The sequence below is a fragment of the Rhineura floridana genome, chromosome 2, assembly GCF_030035675.1.
Source record: "Rhineura floridana isolate rRhiFlo1 chromosome 2, rRhiFlo1.hap2, whole genome shotgun sequence".
NCBI classification, from domain to species: domain Eukaryota; kingdom Metazoa; phylum Chordata; class Lepidosauria; order Squamata; family Rhineuridae; genus Rhineura; species Rhineura floridana.
The window spans coordinates 116281665-116301853 of record NC_084481.1 but is presented as its reverse complement, the minus strand read 5'-3'; the positions used below and the strand labels follow the sequence as shown (position 1 = coordinate 116301853).

The window sequence follows — 20189 nt, the reverse complement described above, 5'->3', positions numbered from 1 at the left end:
CGGCCAGGTCGGGCCTTGGCTGAGGGCCCCTGGAGCCACAAAGGCCCCTGAGGGGCCCCTCGATAGGGTGGGGGAGGAGTAGCGCTCCTTTTCAGAGATCCGTGGCAGAGTAGCTGCCGTGGCGGATCACAGGGAAGGAGCTTCTTCTGCCCTCCTGTTTGCTGGCTCCATCTCTCCTGTCCTTTGCAGCTGTGCGCGCCGGACTGCTCTTAACCAAGATGGCAGTCAAGGTTTCCCTAAGGGGCTGAAGCCTCCACTGCCATCTTGGCTGATGGCATGCATGTGTGCTATGCGTGTGCATCGCTGCTATCAACCAAGGTGGCAGCGGAGGCTTCACCCCCTTAGGGAAACCTCGGCCGCCATCTTGGTTAAGGGCAATCCTGCGCATGCAGCCCACACAGCTGCAAAAGGCAGGTGAGACGGAGCCAGCAAACAGACGGGCGGAAGAAGCTCCCTTCCTGTGCCCAGGGGCCCCATCTGGAGCCATCTTCAAGGGTTGTTAACAGTTACCAAGATAATGCCTATTAGTGATGTCTGCGTGTGACAGATTGTAACCTTTTCTAAACCACTTCATGCTTGCTTTCCTTTCATAAGGAAATTGGAAGGAAAGTGTGTGAGCTATATCAGCCTTTCAATATGGCCTAGGACATATCTTTGGGAGGGAAAATGGGGCAGACACACACAGAGACTACTCTTGGGTGAAAGGAGTAGTTTGTGCTTCATATCTCAGTGGTCAGAAAGCACCATTTTCTTATTTTGTTTATTTGTAGGCCACACATGACTTGGAAAACTATGACAAGACCCGTCATGAGGAGTTTAAGAAATATGAGATGATGAAAGAACACGAAAGAAGAGAGTATTTAAAAACACTGGATGAAGAAAAGAGACACCTAGAGGAATCCAAGTATGAAGAAATGAAGAAAAAGCATGGCGATCACCCCAAGGTTAACCATCCTGTAAGCACACAGTTTGTGTCTGTACCACATAGTGAAAGTGTATTTGTTGTATGTTAAATGGAGAACAAATAATAACAGTGGAATATTATTTTTAAATGTACTTAAAATTCATTTGGTTATTGAACTTGCAGAGTATATTTGTTTTTAACTTCAGTAAAAACTGAATTTCATTATAGGGTGGGGGAGGAGTAGCGCTCCTTTTCAGAGATCCGTGGCAGAGTAGCTGATCAGATCCAGACGTTTCTTGTTTAATCAACATTTTTCAGAAGGGGCCGAGATTCTGTGTTTCCTTAAAAAAAAAAAAAAAAAGTTTCAGCTGCAGGGAATGGAGGCTGACTAAATCCAACCCACCATCATGCTAGTCTAGAATGATTCAAATTATTCTTGACTATATGTAGCACATTGTTTCAAATGCTTATCATTCTCTGGTGACAATGTAGGAGTTCATCCTGAAGATGCTGACATTAATGGATAATAGACTGTCTCCCAGTTAAGTGGACTTTGGATTTAAAAATGTGTGTTTGTGAGTGTGTGTGTGTGGAAATTAACTAGATTTTGAATCCTTTTTAAGAAAGCTAATAGGTGTTTATTTAGCACAATGTGCTTGCAATAAATTTCTATGTAATCGTTTGTATTATTGCTTTTTACGATCCACTTTACAGGGAAGCAAAGACCAGTTGAAAGAGGTGTGGGAGGAGGCAGATGGGCTGGACCCTAATGACTTTGATCCAAAGACTTTTTTCAAGTTGCATGGTAAGGAGATAATTTTTCTGTACAAATTAACCAACTTGAGTGATGCTCTTGCACTGCCTTCTGCTGAGCAGTATCTTCAGCATGTGACAATAAATAGTCTTAAGTAAATTAACCCCTGTAGTAGGATAAAATCCTATTATGTTGATTAGGGCAGAGGTGCTAGAATATAACTCCCTGATGATAAATTGTAATTCAGCATTTTTGCATTGGAGTGCCCCTTTGAAGTTGCTTTATTCAAGAATAGACAACTGAGTATCTTCATCACATGCATATCTGGAAAGTTCTATAACACAGCACTGAGGAGCCATGATGGAATTGAATTACTAGTGGAGCTTATTTATATGTTTATAGGTACTTGTACCATAACAATTTCTGTGATTGCTGGGCTTGTTGCACTTATTCTGATGTTATTTCTTTCAAAAACCTTGAGTCCATATTGAGGAAAAATAACATTTTGAAGAAGGAAAATAACTTGAATTTATTTTAAGTTGGCATAGAGTTACACCAGCTGCCCTCCAACCACTGGGACAAAAGATCCTGTAAAGTATCAGGAAATGGGGCTGTGAGCCCTTCCCCCGCCTGTTTTCTGTTCCCTGTTTCTTTCTGCTACATGTACCCTAGTGTTGCAGAATGGCTGTGTGGCAGAGTGAATTTATCAAAATCTGACAAGTGTAATTTATGATGTTATAGCGAATATGCAAAACTGAACAGATCTGAGGCTGATACTGGCCTTTATTTGAGACCGATGGTTAATTCCTTTCTAATTAAACAGCAGCTAGACATTGCAATGTTAGAGTATGGATTTCACACCCTTGTATAACAGGCCTTTGCTTCAAAAGTTAATTATTGAAAGTTAAGATGGCATAATTTAATACAAACCCTGGTTTTTAAAGAACTTTCTTTTACCACTGAATATTCAGAAACACCAGCATTTTAGAAAGTAATGGCAATGTTTGCCATGAGGTGTACCTAGCCATTTTTTTCCTTTCCAATTGTTTTAGTACTGACTATGTGGAATCTTATCTGGGGAGGAGGGTAAAGAGAGGCAATGTATCTTAGGGTATGAAGCCTCCCACATCTATCCCCTTGCCCAAACCAGGTCCCACAGAGTACTGTGAATTTTGAATTATATTCAAGTACTATTTACGTATTAAGATTTTATTTTGACTATTTTTACGTTTTCAATTTCATGATGAAAGCATGGAAATTTTCAAATTCTGTGTTTTCTTTGGTAAACAAGATAAAAATGTGTGTGCTTTAACTGGGGTTTCAAACCAAATAGTCAACAGCAAAGGTCAACCAAAAGGTCTTGTCAACTGCTAAAGAGAAAAATCTCTTCTGTGCTTTGCCCACTGTTTTATTAGATATAGATGTTAATCCAAGTTAGGGTTGTGGAATACAATCTGTGGATTAGGCCTGTTTTGCAGGAGCGCACTAGTCTTTCTGTTACCTATATTTATATGCATTATATTTATTTTTTTATAGATGTCAATACTGATGGTTTTCTCGATGAGCAGGAGTTAGAAGCCCTGTTTACTAAAGAGGTAAATATGTGTAAACAACTGGAGTATTTTGGAATCATTTGTCATATGTCATGAGCAGGGATTTCTGGGTATGGGTCGCTGGTGTGGAATGTTGGTGTTCTAAACCTGTTTAGACATATTACACATAATATGATTTAGATTTATTCAGTTTATGTATTGCTTCATGTAAAAGAAGTCTCAAAGCCATTTATGTGGATAACAACTGACAATATACTATAAAAATCTATTAAAATGAAACACATATACTAAAAGTGTTGATCTACAAAAATTACCAAATACATACATTATGTGATACACATCGTATGAAAATTCTTCCTTATGATTCTGTGATATTTAGGTGCTTCCTTATATATAAAAACAGCAACAATAGTAGTATTTCTGTATCCCACCACAGATGTGCTCAAGGCTAAATTATACAGCCACAAGAGTGGCTGTATACTATAGCCATCGTGGATTTTTCACATTCTGCAATGTTAAAATGAAAATATCTCCTATGCTATTCTGATGTTTCCCTTAAGCTAATTTCAGAACAAAACCTTACAAAACTTATAGTCCTGAACTCAGAAACTTGCTTAACAACCCTCTCAATTTTCATGGCAATACACAAAACAGTCAGAGAAAATAGAAAGTTCAAAGTCTAAAAAGAGAGGGGAGAAAACCCAGAGCCCTTTTGGACTTTTTTCTCTGAGAGTTCTCACAATCTGTTGAAATTCATTAAAAATCAGCCATGTTCACAGAGTACCTGTAATCCTGTTACTGACCTTGCCCCATACTCTGACCTTCTTCTTCTGCAGTTTAAAAGTTAAAAAAAATGCCTGGCTGATTTTTAATTAATTTAAGAAATTTTGGCTTGAACCCAATTATAACTTCGGGCATGCTCAGTAAGAACCAATTGTCAGTGTTCTAAGAGCCAGACTCACAGCTATTGGCTAATCAGCTACTTGGCTAATCAGGAGTGATAGTGTGATAGTCATGGCTTCCCTCAGAGAATCCTGGGAAGTGTAGTTTGTGAAGGGTGCTGAGAGGAGACTCCTGTTCCCCTGAGAGAGGTCCAGTGGCCAGACTGGTTTAACAGTCAGCCACTCTGTTTGAAGGTCTGTGAGGGGAACAGGGCATCTCCTAGCAACTCTCAGCACCCTTCACTAACTACACTTCCCAGGATTCTTTGAGAGAAGCCATGACTCTCCAAAGTGAAATAAAGGTCTGGTGTGGATGTGGCCAAGGACAGCTTTGGTTTAAATTTGAGTGGGAGACTACATGTGCCTGCTGTAGAATAAAAAGGTGGGGGAACTGCTGAAAAGCAATGATACTGTTCACAGTGTTTTCCTTTTGGAAGGGAAAGGGGCTTCCCCTCTGCCCAGTGCCCACTCACCCAATCTCCTCCCCTCCTCCTCTTCCCCGGGTCAGTGTTGACTACGAACTGGGAGACCAGGGTTCGAATCTCCACACAGCCATGAAGTTCACTGGGTGACCTTGGGCCAGTCACTGCCTCTCAGCCTCAAAGGAAGGCAATGGTAAAACTACCTCTGAATACTAAAGGGTCGCCATAAGTCCAGTCGACGAAGGCAGTCCATTTCCATTTTCAAACATGATTGCACAGAAATAAATCCCATTTTACTCAAAAAGTATACAAATGAACAAACCACCCTCCCTTCTCCTTTCTCCTCCCCATGGTCAGTCTTACCTATCTTAAGCATGATTGCAGGGAAGTAAATCCCATTGAACTCCATAAGCATGTAAATGATCAAACCTGCCGTCCCCTCCCCCTTCCTTTACACCCCTCCAATCCGGTTCTTCCCCTTTCCCCCTCCTCCTCCCCTATGGTCAGTTTTTCCTATCCTAACCATGATTGTATAGGAGTAAATCCCATTGAACTCAAGAAGCATGAAAATGATCAGACCTGCTTTTCCCCTCCTACCCCTCTCCTCTCCCTTCCTCCTTCCCTCCCCTTTTCCTTCTTCCTTCTCCCCTGCCCACTCCAGCCCTCCCCCTCCCCCCAGTCAGTTTTACCTATCCTAAACATGATTGCATGGGAATAAATCACACTGAACTCAAGAAACATGCAAATGATCAAACCTGTCCTTCTCCTCCCCTCCCCCTCCTGCCTGCTCCCATCCCAGTCCTCCCCTCTGCCTTTCCTCCCCTCCCTTCTCCTTCTCCTCCCCTCCCCATCCCCTGTGGTCAGTTTTACCTATCCTAAGCATAATTGCAGGGGAGTAAATCCCATTGAACTCAATAAGCATGCATTTGATCAATCCATTCTCAGCAAACTTGGACAGGATCCCATTTCTTACCCCCCAGATTAAAAAGCAGGGAAATTCTCTAATAGGCAAAAAATCTTGCGGTTTAAGAAAGTACCTATAGCCCACAGATATTTCTATCCAACTTTAAAAAGCAGGGAAATTGGGCAGCTATAGTGAATGCAGCAGGGGAGCAGGAGACCTGACCTCCTCTCTGAGATATTGGAGTGCCCTACAAATTTGTCAAAATGCAAACACAATTTGGGTTGGTCTTTCACAGTCCAATCCACTTGCTGTGTAGCTTGGAAGAATTTGGTAACGTGCCTGATGTCATTTACTATATTAGCCATTGGTTTCATACCCATGCTGAAATTAGCTATAACATGCATACTTCCTGTGTCTTGGCATGGGAAGGCAAGGAGGCTTTACAATTATGGGGTGCCTCTGTACAGTTAGAGGGGATCAATACCTAAATTTCTTGGTAAGTTCAAAATCTGAAAAGTTGATATTCTAGTTCCATCTGAAGAGGATAAGGCCAAAGACTTCAAACAGTTCAATGCGTGGATGGAAGGGATAACAAACTGGTGGTTGGATACCAATATGTATTGTTAGCATAAAAAAATAATTTCTTGTTTTGTAATATGAAAATAAAAGCCAACTGTATTCATAATATTTATATAGTTTAACAGTAACAGCTATGGATAATCTGTTCCAAACACATTTCTTGGGTTTATTGATGTATTTGGCTCTGTTTTAGTTAGAGAAAGTCTATGATCCCAAAAATGAAGAAGACGACATGGTAGAAATGGAAGAAGAGAGGCTACGAATGAGAGAACATGTCATGAATGAGGTGAGGCTTAAACATTACTATTTTTATAAATCATCCTCTGTTACCACAAGCATTCCAAAATAATATATGGCCAGTTCACACAACCCTTTTTTTTTTTGTACTATGAGCAGTCCCATCCTAGGAATCTGCCTTATATGGAGTCAGTGTTGTCTACACTAACTGGAAGCAGCTCTTCAGGGTTTCAGAAAGGGTATGTTCCCAGCATACCTGGAGATACCAGGATTGAACCTGGGACCTTCTGCATGCAAAGCAGATGCTCTCCCACTGAGCTGCAGTCCTTTTCCTCTGAGCCTACAGGCAAAAGTAATATATGAACAAGGTGATCTCAGGTTTGGCTGGCTGCAATTTTTGTGGCATTTCTTCCAACTGCTGTAATTATGAGAATTGTTGTTGACAAGTCTCCATGTTCCCTACATTCCATTTATCCACAGAGATGTACTGAGAGAGCAGTCAGGATGGTTTGCATGGAAGAAATTAGCAAGATTCTTCACACATGAGGACACAGAGTACATGTATGAACTGTGGAGTGATCCTTGTAGATCATTCCTCCTCCTCTCTTGGGGCACGTGCAAATTACATGATGGGCCTTTGCAAGGAATGAGATGACTGTGCTTGCCTCTTACACCTCATTCAATCCTCTTCATTTGTGTTGTCATGCACACTCTGGAATGAGAAGCCACTTGGAAGGAGGATATGGAAAGCACATGCAGATTTTCCATTACTGGGACTGTTCTATGGCATATATGCAAATATACTAAGAATGGGAAAGGGACCTTTTAAAAACAATATGAGGATCCCACTATCCATAGAAGGATCATACTTGTTTTGTGAATAGGTATGTGGCAATCTTTCAAGATCTATGTATGTAAGTACAATATATACTTTAGTAGTAGTAAGCCAGACTGTATTTCTAGAAATGCCTGCTGGAAAGCTTTTACAAGAAAAGCTACATACCTATCAGTAAATCTCTAGTCCTGTTATGTGAATAGCCTTCTGTATGCATCAGTATATGCCCTTGCTATTGAGTGATACCTTCTACAATAGTGTGGTGAGCAATGCATGTTGAACGAATCATGGAAAAAGTGTGGTTGTGTGAATCCATCCAAGATTTTTCTTTATTTTTTTTTTACAATAATTTTTATTCAAATTTTCATAAAACATACAAAACAAAATCATAAAACATTCAAAGACAAAAAACAAAACAAAACAAAAATAATTAAACAAAAAAAATAAAATATTGACTTCCCATTTGTCACAGATCAAATCAGTTATAGGTCTACAATATATAACAATCCTGTCTCTTAAATCATATTATAAAATCACTTTCCTCCAGTAGTTATCTTAATTAATCATCAAATCTCATAAACATTACTTTATTCTTTCCACAAAAAGTCAAAGAGAGGTTTCAATTCTTTAAGAAATATATCTATCAATTTTTCTCCAAATAAACATGTCAATTAATCCATCTCGTTAATAATTATAATAATCTTATTGTCATAACCATAGTCCAAATAAACATTTCGATTAATCCATCTCATCAGAATCTGTTAGGTCCAATAATTTCAATAGCCATTATTCCATTATCCCTATTAGTTCCATCTTCCATCTTCAATAGTCCTGTTAAGTCCAGTAATTTCAGTGTCCAATCTTCCATTATCAGTATTCCATAATAATCTTGCTGTCGTAGCCATAGTCATATAATAAGAGTCTGATGGGAATTTCCTCTATCCCAAATATTTTCTTGCCATCCATTCTGAATATGTTGCTGAAATACTGTTGTAAAGTCATATCTCTGTTCTTCTTTTTTACAAAATGCACTGGCTCATCTCTTGAGAGTTTTTCCATTGTCACATGGCTGCAGTTAATTCCATAGATTTTCTCTATATCAAACTCCATCACGTCATTCCAGTCCAAAAGATTATCCAAGCCATTGATAACTTTATCTCTAATATCTTCATTAATTTCTTCAGAGATAACGTTAAATTCCAAACAGTAGATTTTATTTCTAAAATCCATAAACTCCAGATCTTTTTCCAGTTCCACATTTGTTCCAATCTCCAGGGCTTGTATCTTCCCTTTATTTTTTCTTTTCTCATCTCTGATCTCATTCTCCTCTCTCACAGGATCCCCTATTTCTTTAAGCTCCTGAGTCATTTTGCTCAGTTCAATTTTCAGCTCCTTACTACCCTGTTGCAGGGTTTGTTTCGTTATCTCAATCTCATCCATTATTTTCTGAAACATAGTTACTTCCAGATTCTCAGCCACTTTCTTGATTGCCATTTTTAAAACCACGAAAACAAAGCAAAACAAAAATAAAGAAGAACCACTTCTTATTTCAGCAACAATTGGGTTAATACTCCAGGCTTGATGACATCACAGTATAAACAGAGCAGCCTGCCTTATCTCTCTGTGTTCAAGAATGCAAAACAAATTTAGTTCCCAGCATCAAAACAGCTAGTGGCGTCGTGAAGAAGCAGATTCGTCAAAATAAAATAGACCAGAAAGAGAATAGTCCCAGACAATATAATATTCCTCGGAATAGAAATCAGGAATAGAAATCCCTCTTCTGTTTATATCTTTAGAATGCACTTCCAGGACAGCTTTTTGCGACAGAAACAGAGATAAGCTGTTAATTTCGTGAATAACAGAGAAGAGTTATAGCTCACCCAGAAGTTGTCCAAAGCCGATCAATCTGACAAATCTCCTTTGGCTGCAACAATTTAAACCAAGTAAAAAAAATAATAGAAAGAAGGGTGCTTGCCTGTTAGTCCGTTCTCTCTTTAAAGAAAATATAAACGTATCGCTTAAACAGATAGAGCTTGTTCGGAAGTCCGTCCGGCATTGTTGGCTGGACCTTATCTCATAAATTAATGAAATCCAGTCCTCCCAACAAAAACAGGCTTTTGAGGTTGATCTCTACATTTCTCCCTGCCCGGGAGAAATTTCATCAGTCAAAAAAAAAATGTTCTGACTGATTTATATCTGAATAAGCTTCTTTTGAGGCGGGAGCCCGTCCCAGAAGCAGGCACAAGCGAAGTCACCCTTCCCGGAAGTCCCAAGATTTTTCTTTATGAAGACACTGCTCTGGCTAAGGTTGGGCCTGTATTATTGATTTTGTACTGCTTTAAAATGCTCTTATCTAAAATCAGAAAATTATAATAGCTTCTTTTTCCAGCAAATATCCTAAGGGGCTTGTTTTGAAGACTGATGAGAATTACATGTTATACTTGCCACAGTGACACCTCCAAAAACTCATTGTGGTGAGCAATCCCAGTCCTAGTTATAATGTTTAGAACTACTTAGCCATGTGTATGGCTATTGTATTGTGACTCTCTATATTCCTGGCCTATGTTCCAGGCAGCTACTGGTAGGAGTTTGTCACCATCCTTATGCAAGAATCCAATCAAAATGATAAGTAGTTGTAAAATGTTATAGCTAGAATGAGGATCACTCACTACAGATATATTATTTTTAGCAGCATCCCTTGTGCTGAGAATAATGTGTAATCTGGCCCTTAGACATTAAAAAATAAGAAATGGGGGGAAATGTGCATAGTTGTCGAGTAACATTTTATAACACTTAACAGTGGGAAATCCAAGCATTTAGAGAATTGTCAAGAATAACTATTACCTATTCAATTATGTGCACACTTATACTTAGGAGTAAGCCCCTTTGAGTATAGTGGAACTTTTGATTAAAAATGCATTGCATTATGCTGTAAGCTGGGAAATTTTTCATTTGGCCAGGTTGAAGACTTTGTTTTTAGTCATTTCCCCCTCAAAATAATACCATGCATGTACTGTAACATGAAAATATGCAACACATCTTTGTAGAAGTTAGATACAAATGCAAATTCAGTGGTCTAAAGTGTGTTTATCCACTTTTATCTTTTTAAAAGGTTGACATCAACAAGGACCGGTTAGTGACTTTGGAAGAGTTCTTGAGAGCTACAGAGAAAAAAGAGTTTTTGGAGCCAGAGAGCTGGGAGGTAATAATGACATTTTAAAATAGAACATGCTGCAACCATCACCCTGACCGAAACATCAAGTAGCCTGTTTGTCTCAAACGTTTGATTCTCTGCCCACTTTCTTTGTTGTATTTTTCTGTGTGTCATTATTAGTGACTTTATCATAGTAAAATCTGAACAGTGAGTCCAAGGACACAGTGTATAATCTACCTTATGGAATAGTGCAGCCATTTGAAATAGAATAAGCACAGATATTTTGACTACAAAATTATTTGAACAGAGGAGTAACTTAGATTGGAAATACAGAGAAAGAATTTTGTTATCTTGGGTTGTATTCAACTAACTTTTTACTCAGAGTAGACCCATTGAAATTAATGACCATGACTAACTTAGGTCTATTACATTCATTGGGTCTACTCTGAATAAAAGTTAGCTGCATACAACCCCTTCTTTCTTTAGTAAGGTTTATACCATTTCTCTCCAGATCCTGAATGTAACTGAGAACAGTTAAGCATTGTAATGTTGCCATGTATGTCTGAAAGGTCTCTTCCATATATAATATCTCTATAAGCACAGAAGGAGGTTTCTGTAGCAAATTTGGTTCTGTTCTAGTTGACATTATGTGAGAAAGAGTATGTGAGGGTAGCGCAGGTGATGCCATTCTTGCAGATAATTGCTCTGTTACAAACTACAAAATTCATATCAGCAGATTTCCATGACTTTCTGGACTTAAGCTTGTTTGTGTAGGAAGATGTGGGAAGAGCAGAGATCTGGCACCTAAAGGGGTGGGCATACTCCTTCATTGTACATGCACTGTTGAGCAACTAATTACTGCTTGAATGCCTGACAGTGTCAACTGTCTTGGAGAAGGGAAGATCCTCCACTACCAATGTTTTCTGCTGGCAGGAGGTCCCCTCTCTTTTGGGAAAAAGCTGGAGTCTGCTATGTGATGCTGCAGGCTGGAGATTTTCCTTATCAGTCCAGTGGGGAGGGTGACTGTACTTCATTTTTTCAAAGCCAAGGTTTTGTCTAGGTGTGTGAATTGTACATGCACAAAGAGGAGGAGCATGGTGAGAAAAGGAGGGCTCTCTTGAAAAACCTTGCTCTTTCTTCTCCTGGTATTTGGCTAGTGTACAGTGTTTCTCTTTATCTAAACCAGATCATCATCAAACATACTGTATTCTGTACACATTTCAATATGTGGGTCTACACAATACTTGATTTTATTTATTTTATTTATTTATTAAATTTATTAGTCGCCCATCTGGCTGGTTGTCCAGCCGCTCTGGGCGACGTACAAGATGATGATTGCTTCTGAAATGTTTTACCCATTCTTTGAGCAGTTTGTGTTTTATTCTTGTTGTTCTTAAGACCCTGGACCAACAGCAGCTCTTCACTGAAGAGGATCTAAAGGAATTTGAAAGTCACATTTCCCAGCAAGAAGATGAACTGCAGAAGCAAGCGCTAGAACTTCAGAAAAAGAAAGAAGAGCTACAAAGGCAACATGACCACCTTCAGGCACAAAGACAAGAACTCCAGCAGGTACTGGTTGGGTAGTTGCAAGATTTCCTATAATTTTAAAAGCGATATTCACTGTATGTTTAGCAAGATAACAAATTATCATTGCTGTTCTGAAAATACTGTGTCTACGGCATGCTTATTAGCTGGGTCTGCTGAGACATACTAGATCAAGGAAGAGGTGAGGCAATCTTTTAGGTATCATGGTCCCAAGCTGTATAGGACTCTGTATACCAGTACTAGGACCTTAAACTTAGCCCAGTAGGTAACTGGCAGCCATTCCGATTATGTTAGCAGCGGTGTAACATGATATTCTGCCCCAGTGAGCAGTCAGGCTGCTGCATTTCACACACTGCTGAGTTAGGAATGACTGTGTTTTGTCAGAGAGAAAAGAAGAATCTATAGATGCAAAATAGAGTTTTTCTGAGGAGGCATTTTGTTACATCCTTAACTGTAATACACACAGTTCTAATGTATTTTCGTATTTAGACATAGCATCTAGTTTGATTGTATGAAATGAAAATTCTGATATACAGTACCTTGGATTACATATTTTCCAACTCATTTCACATTAATTTTTGTGGCTGTCCAACAGGCTGTCCAACAAATGGAACAGAAGAGGTTACAGCAAGGGCATCCTCCCTCGGCACCAGATGGAGAACTGAAATTCCAACCACGTATGTAAATTAACTATTTTCTTGCACATACACACACATAGACACAATTCCTTTTTCAAACATTCCCCAAACGCAGACACGTAAGAAAAAAAAGAAAGAAAAAAATATTCATTTCCATAAAGAAAACCAACTGGATACCATTGAAAATAGAGCCATAAAATCTCATTGCACATAAATGAACAAGAGAATGCTGCAGACGTTTTATTGTTCTTATGAATAGTCACATTTTGGGAGATTACTCTAACGCTATAGATATGTGTTGTGCTCCAATAACTTTTTCTAATGAAAAGGGGCCTTTCCCCCTGCTTGCCAAATATAGGAACTAATTATGGATTCTGGGGGGGAAGCTAATCTTTTTGTTTTAAGTTTATCAGCACTGACAAAACAGAAGAGTCAGTCATATTGACAATTATGTGAATATTATATTAACATTACATCAAATATATTACTGGTCTCACATTTTGCAAAAGCAAAAGGAGATAGAAACACGGTTAGAACCCTAAATGCAATAATACAGCAACTAGTATGTAGGAACTGTTACAATAGTTATTGTATAGAAATAGAAGAGGTTAATAAAAAAGATAAAGCAAGAGTCCTATTCCAAAACATTAGAGAAATTAAAGGGAAACTTAAACCAAGAGTAGGGATGTTAAATAATCAACAGGGGAATACACTGACTGACCGAGATAAAATAAAAGGAAGATGGAAGCAGTACACTGAAGAACTCTATAAAAGAGATGCAAGGATGACAGATTCATTCATGGAGGAACCGTATGATAAAGAACCAGACACTTTAGAATGTGAGGTAGAAGCAGCTCTTAAAATACTTGGAAGAAACAAATCACCAGGAATAGACAGCATACTGATGGAGTTACTAAGAGATACAAGTTACTGAGACCGAATCTGTCCAAATTTTGACAATAATTTGTCAACAAATATGGAAAAGAACACAATGGCCCACAGACTGGAAGCGTTCAATATACATCCCAATTCCAAAGAAAGGGGATCCCGAGGAATGCAGTAATTATCAAACTATTGCCTTAATATCCCATGCAAGTAACACTCAAGATTCTACAACAAAGGCTCTTACCATATATGGAGTGAGAAATGCCAGATGTCCAAATTGGATTTAGAAAGGGAAGAGGTACCAGAGATTATATTGCAAACATACGTTGGATAATGGAACAGTCCAAGGAATTTCAGAAGTAAATCACCTTGTGATTTATAGATTACAGCAAAGCCTTTGATTGTGTAGATCATGAAAAACAATGGAATGCTTCAAAAGAAATGGGGGTGCCACAGCATCCAATTGTCCTGATGCGCAACCTCTACTCTGGACAAGAGGCTACTGTAAGGACAGAATATGGAGAAACCGATTGGTTCCCCATTAGAAAGGATGTGAGACAGGGGTGTATTTTATCACCTATTTGTTTAATCTATATGCAAAACATATACGGAAAGTGGGACTGAACCAAGATGGAGGTGTGAAAATTGAGGGAGAAATATCAATAATTTAAGATATGCAGACGATACCATACTACTAGCAGAAACAAGTAATGATTTGAAATGAATGCTGATGAAAGTTAAAGAGGAAAGCACAAAAGCAGGACTAGAGCTGAACATCAAAAAGACTAAAGTAATGACAACAGAAGATTTATGTAACTTTAAAGTTGACAATGAGGACACTGAACTTGCCAAGAATTATCAATACCTTGGCATAGTCATTAACCAAAATGGAGACAATAGTCAAGAAATCAGAAGAAAGCTAGGACTGGGGAGGGTAACAATGAAAGAACTAGAATAGGTCCTCAAATGCAAAAATATATCACTGAACACCAAATTCAGGATCATTCATACCATGGTATTTCTGGTCTCTAAGTATGGATGTGAAAGTAAGACAGTGAAAAAAGTGGGTAAGAGAACAATCAACTGATTTGAAATGTGGTGTTGGAGGAGAGCTTTGCAGATACCATGGACCATGAAGAAGACAAATAATTGGGTGTTAGAACAAACTAAACCAGAACTATCACTAGAAGCTAAAATGATGAAACTGAGGTATCGTACTTCGGACACATAATGAGAAGACATGATTCACTAGAAAAGACAATAATGTTTGGAAAAACAGAAGGGAGTAGAAAAAGAAGAAGACCAAACAAGAGATGGATTGATTCCGTAAAGGAAGCCACAGACCTGAACTTACAAGATCTGAACAAGGTGGTTTATAACAATTGGAGGTCACTGATTCAGAGGGTCAACATAAGTCGTAATCGACTTGAAGACACATAACACACACAGCTTCTTAGAAGTAATGAAATGTATTTATTGCCAGTTTTTTAATCAATTTAACTGAAATTGCTATGAGCATTATCATTTGGGTGATGTTTCTAGAAATTGTTTATAGTGTGCAAAATGTAGTCGGATAAAGAATCACAGTATGATATAGTAACTGGTCACAAAAATGAAAATGAAAATACATACTGCATAGTATTTTAATTAAAATACAGACACCAGCACTGTTTTTCTTGTCTGATTGAAGTTATTGAGATTTAAGTTATCTTATCTGAAATCAGAATATTTGGACTTAATTGAACTGTGGAATGCAAAAATGGATAATTGCAAAACAAGAAGTTTCAACTAACATTTCCAAATGTTTAGGTATTTATTTATTTATTTACACTTGAGTGCCACCTTTCTACCAAATGGTGGTCAAGGCAGCCTGCAACAGCACAATACAATTAAAATAAAAATGTATTTATTTAGAGAATTTCTATCCTGCTCTTCAGTCAAAAAAGGCTCCTGGAACAGTTTATAGATCAATAAACAGAGACGTGAAACAAAAATCTAAAACTAAAAAGGCATGACACAAAAGAGAGATGGATTTGGAAAAGGAAATAAGTAAACTCAAGTAAAAGTTCTTCGTTAAAAGTTCTAATTACCAAATGGAGTGGAAAATTTCAAAGAGTGGAGGTGCCAAAGTTGCTGGTCTCTCAGCTGCACCAGTGAATTGCCCTGTACCCCTTTTCTTCCGTCCTCTGCTACAGCCTTTTGTAATAGCTGCAGCCAGGTAACAGTTAAATAAACAACACTAATACAAAACCAAAAGAACACCATAGATAAAACATCAATATGACAACCAATTAAAACCAGTTTCAACATCTTTACAAGTCAGCGTATGGGCCCATGTTCTGTCTAAATAAAAATGCCTTTGTGTGCTAGTGAAAGGTCATTAGAAATGGGACTAGCTGGGCTTCTTTGACAAGGACTTCCAGAGCTTGGGAGCAGCCACCAAAAAGTTCCTGCCAAACATGTTTCAGATGTTGCAGAGCACAATGAAGGGACTTCCCTGAGGATCTTAAAAACCTGGGCAGGCTCATATGGGAGAATGTGGTCTTTTGGATAACGAGGTATGAAGTCATGTAGGGCTTTATAGATCATAGGGATACTTGGAATTATCCCTGGAAAAGGGCCAGTAGCCAGTGAAGTAATTGTAACATGGGGATCACATATTCCCTGTATCCAGCCCCAGTCGGGTAGTCTGGTTGTAGCACTCTCAACCAACTGATGTTTCTCGACTCTCTTAAAAGGCAATTTGTGTAGCCCAAATGAGATGTAACTACAGTAGGGCCCTGCTGCCCGGCGCTCTGCTGCCCAGCGTTCCGCTAATGCGGTGGCTTTCCTCCCCTCTTTTAAAGCCGCTTTAGCAGCATTTTCGTGCAGCGCACCCCATTAAAGTCAATGGGGTTCTGCTTTACGGCGGGGGTGCAGAATGGAACCTGCCGTATAAGCGGGGCCCTACTGTAAAGTAATTCATAGCCCTGCCCTGTATAAAAACCACATTGTCACTTAACATGATACAGTTGGCTTTTGCACTGATTGAAAGCTTAGGGCCAAAATACATGAGATTTTATGCATGTAAACTACAGGTTTCTTAAAATGCAAATTGCATCAGTTGGAGAAGGCTGAGCATTTGCACCAATGGAAGATTTCCCTGCAAAGTAAATACTAGTTTAAGACGGATTTTTCTCAGGACTGCATCAGGGGAACAAAAGATTAAATGCCTTTCCTCTGGACCTGCTCTGACCTGCTCTTACTGATGTAATGTACATTTTTTTAAAAGTTGCTTATTTACAGATTTGCAGAAAAACAAAATGAGAGCCAAACATTCCATAAGCACCATCCCACTTAATCTCTAAAAACAATCCCTAATCTAGCCATTAAGCCTGTACAGAGTGTGAACTCCATGGTTGTAATTATAAGAAAGAATATCTGGAACAGCTTAGCCATTCACCTTCTTCCTTCCCAGAGTCTTGGTGTGGGAAAAATAACTGCATGGAAACTGATGTCTTTTGAAACTACTGTAAATTGAGGCATCTGAAACAAATTACCCAAAGGAATCCTCTTTAAAATTGATTAAGAACCTTGTTTACAACCTATTTGAGGTCAATGTATTTTGGAAAAACTGTTATGCACACCTACAAATGTGGTATGTAGTAGCATTACTATTACCATTTGTCACCACTCAAACTTTGTTTGCTTGTGTGCACTCTAAGTTTCTATTATTGTTCTTGCTATATTCTCCAACCACCATATCGAACAATAAGAACATATGGAAAGGTATTTTTAGTGGTTGCTCCATAATTTTGTAATTACCTTGCTGGATGTTTACCAAAGCTTGTTCCTGGCTATTCACCAAGATCCATGTTTGACTCTTCTCTTTGGGTAGCCATTTGTTAGCCATGGTGGTTGTTATATGCTGCTATTTTTATATATTTGTGTTGTTGTTACTGTTTTTGTTAACAATAATAATTATATCCCTCTCTTCCTCCCAATGATTGCCCAAAGCATCAATCAGGAGAGGTTAAGCTGATTGACTTTATTATTATTTTTTATAATCATGGCTCCTCTGTGCTCCCCGGTGGAGACATGAAGCACTTTTATGAAGTAGCTCCATAGCTTTCAGTGTGTGATGCTGCCCTTCCTATTGAAGTAAATAGAGCAACTCTGTGTGTGGTCATTCCTTCTATAAGAAACCAGTGGTTATTGTTATAATTTCTACAGAGATACATTAAAACAAACATTCAGAACTAAAAACATTTTAATTCTTAAAGAAGTACAGCAAAGAATTATATGGTAAATAGAAATTGGTATTTTGTACATGTACAGTGCCTTGCAAAAGTAATTGGACCCCTGACCAATGCTCTCAGATTACTGAAATACAAATGATACATTGTAATTTTGTTCTGTATATTTTATTTTGAAACACTGAAACTCAACATCAGTTGTTGTGAGGTGACATTGGTTTTATATTGGGAAACGTTTGTAAGAAACATAAAAAACTGAAACACGTTTCTTGCATAGGTATTCAACCCTTGTGCTGTGGAAGCTCCCAGTTTACACAGTTGAAAGAAATTGCCCTATCAAGGACACAATTACCTTACCATTGGCTTCCACCTGTGCACCATTAAAGTTGCTGTCACATTGTCAGGATAAAAACCCCACTGTTGAAGGATCACTGGTAAGGCTGTGGATCTGAAGAAAAATGAAGACCAAAGAGCATTCTGCAGAAGTGAGAGATAATGTAATACAAATGTATAGATTAGGAAAAGGGTACAAAATAATATCCAAGTGTTTGGATATCCTAGTGAGCACAGTTGGATGAATAATCAGGAAGTGGAAGCTACATCACACCACCCAGGCACTGCCAAGAAAAGGTCGTCCCTCAAAACTCAGTGTTCAAACGAGACTTGTGAGAGAAGCCACAGAGAGGCCAACAATCACTTTGAAGGAACTACAGAGTTCAGTGGCTGGGAGTGGAGTAATGGTGCACCTGTCAACCATATCAAGAGCTCTGCATAACACTGGTCTGTATGGGAGGGTGGCAAGAAAGAAGCCGTTACTCAAAAAGTACCCTCTGAAAGCACGTCTGGAGTTTGCCAGAAAGCATGAGAGTGCCTCAGCTGTGATGTGGGAAAAGCACTATTTGTGGCTGAAAGCACTATGTGTGGCGCAAACCTAACACTGCCCATGCCTCAAGACACACCATCCTTACAGTGAAGTATGGTGGTGGCAGCATCATGCTGTGGGGATGCTTCTCACCAGCAGGAACTGGGCATCTTGTTAAAAGAGAAGGAAGAATGGATGGAGTAAAAGACAGGGAAATACTGCAAGAGAACCTGCTTCAGTCCACTCAAAAACTGAAGCTTGGGAGGAAATTCACTTTTCAGCAGGACAGTGATCCCAAGCACAAGGCCAAAGCAACATTGGAATGGCTCAAGAACAAAAAGGTGAATGTCCTACAGTGGCCCAATCAAAGTCCTGATCTCCATCCCATTGAGAATCTGTGGCGCTCTTTGAAAATTGTAGTCCACAACTGACGTCCACCCAACCTGAACGATCTGGAGTAAATCTGGCAAGAATGGGCCAAAATTCCTCTGACACTGTGTGCAAAGCTGGTAGAAACCTACCCCAAAAGACTTAAAGCTGTTATTGCAGAGAAAGGTGGCTCTATCAAATATTAATGTGTGTGGGTTGAATACTTATGCAAGCAACACGTTTCAGTTTTTTATGTTTCCTACAAACATATCCTAACATAAAACCAATGTCACCTTACAATAATTGATGTTTCAGTGTTTCAAATAAAATATACAGAACGCAATTACAATGTACCACTGGTAATTTAGTAATATGACAGCATTAGTCAGGGGTCTGATTACTTTTGCAAAGCACTGTATATAGCAAAATGAAGGAGTCTATTCTGCAATACATTATCAGGCTGTATGTGTTCTTCCTCCCATGCAGTTTCCTCAAAAATAAAACATAAAAACAAATATTTTGAGATTTGAATTACTAGATCATTGTTTAACAGAGTTAACACATTTTTTGTATTTTGTGTTACAGATGGGACACATCAAGTTGGAAATGCTCAAAATCATCCAGCAGGAGGCAGTGAGCCTTTACCACCAGGAAATATACCAGCACAAGAAGCAGCTGCTAGATCAGATCATGTCCAGTCTCACGCTTAACAATTTGTGCCTCAATTTTGTACTGTATTTTTGGGAGGGAAGTGGGAGGAGAAGTGGTCATAGAACCAAAAATAAATTGGGGAATGAAATCCCCATTTCAAATCACTGGGATTCATACAGACCTAAAAGTCTAATTCAGTGTGAAGACTTTCAAAGGCGCAAATGATACAATAAAGGATTATAAAGTGTAGGTACGAAAGGTCTACTAAAATCTGATTTTATAGGATATCATCCAGATTTTCTCCTCAGGAAAACATTATTGCTTGACTTCAGTGTAATTTGGCTGTCATTTGTGCTGTGGAAATCTCTCTCTGCTTCATGTATAAATTTACTGCTTCATGATCCACCAGAAGAAAAATTGATGAGGGAAAAGTTAGAGGCACAAATCCTTTGTTTTCTTCTTTTGCAAATGTTCATTATGCTGACAGTCTCGATTGTCAGTGTGTGTAAAGTGGAAGTTTGCTTGATCAGGATGTTCTGAACAGGTCTAGACACAAGACAATATTTTCCTAAAAGTGCCGACAGTGGAGAGCTGGAATTTTAGGACAGTGTAGTGAATGAGTTGTTTGACAATCTCTTTGAAAAATGAAAAGAAATCATCTGTGTTCTGATAACATACAAAAAAGAAAGTATAAAATTGCAGCAGGGAGTAATTTGAATTG

At 38.7% G+C, this 20189-nt stretch overlaps 1 protein-coding gene across 2 annotated transcripts in view; it reads left to right on the top strand.

The window, feature by feature from the left end:
- The window catches only part of NUCB2 (nucleobindin 2), a 49873-nt gene extending 29687 nt beyond the window's left edge, over window positions 1-20186 (top strand). The window contains exons 6-13 of one of the 2 annotated variants that reach the window (XM_061610254.1): window positions 771-956; window positions 1619-1709; window positions 3195-3253; window positions 6251-6343; window positions 10242-10331; window positions 11682-11852; window positions 12424-12505; window positions 19403-20186. In XM_061610254.1, coding sequence (XP_061466238.1) covers window positions 771-956; window positions 1619-1709; window positions 3195-3253; window positions 6251-6343; window positions 10242-10331; window positions 11682-11852; window positions 12424-12505; window positions 19403-19527 — 897 coding nt within the window. In that variant the 3' untranslated portion in view covers window positions 19528-20186. Of the gene's footprint in view, window positions 1-770; window positions 957-1618; window positions 1710-3194; window positions 3254-6250; window positions 6344-10241; window positions 10332-11681; window positions 11853-12423; window positions 12514-19402 lie in introns of those variants that run through there. The other variant, XM_061610255.1, reaches the window with a different exon arrangement.
- Window positions 20187-20189: the final 3 nt, after the last annotated feature.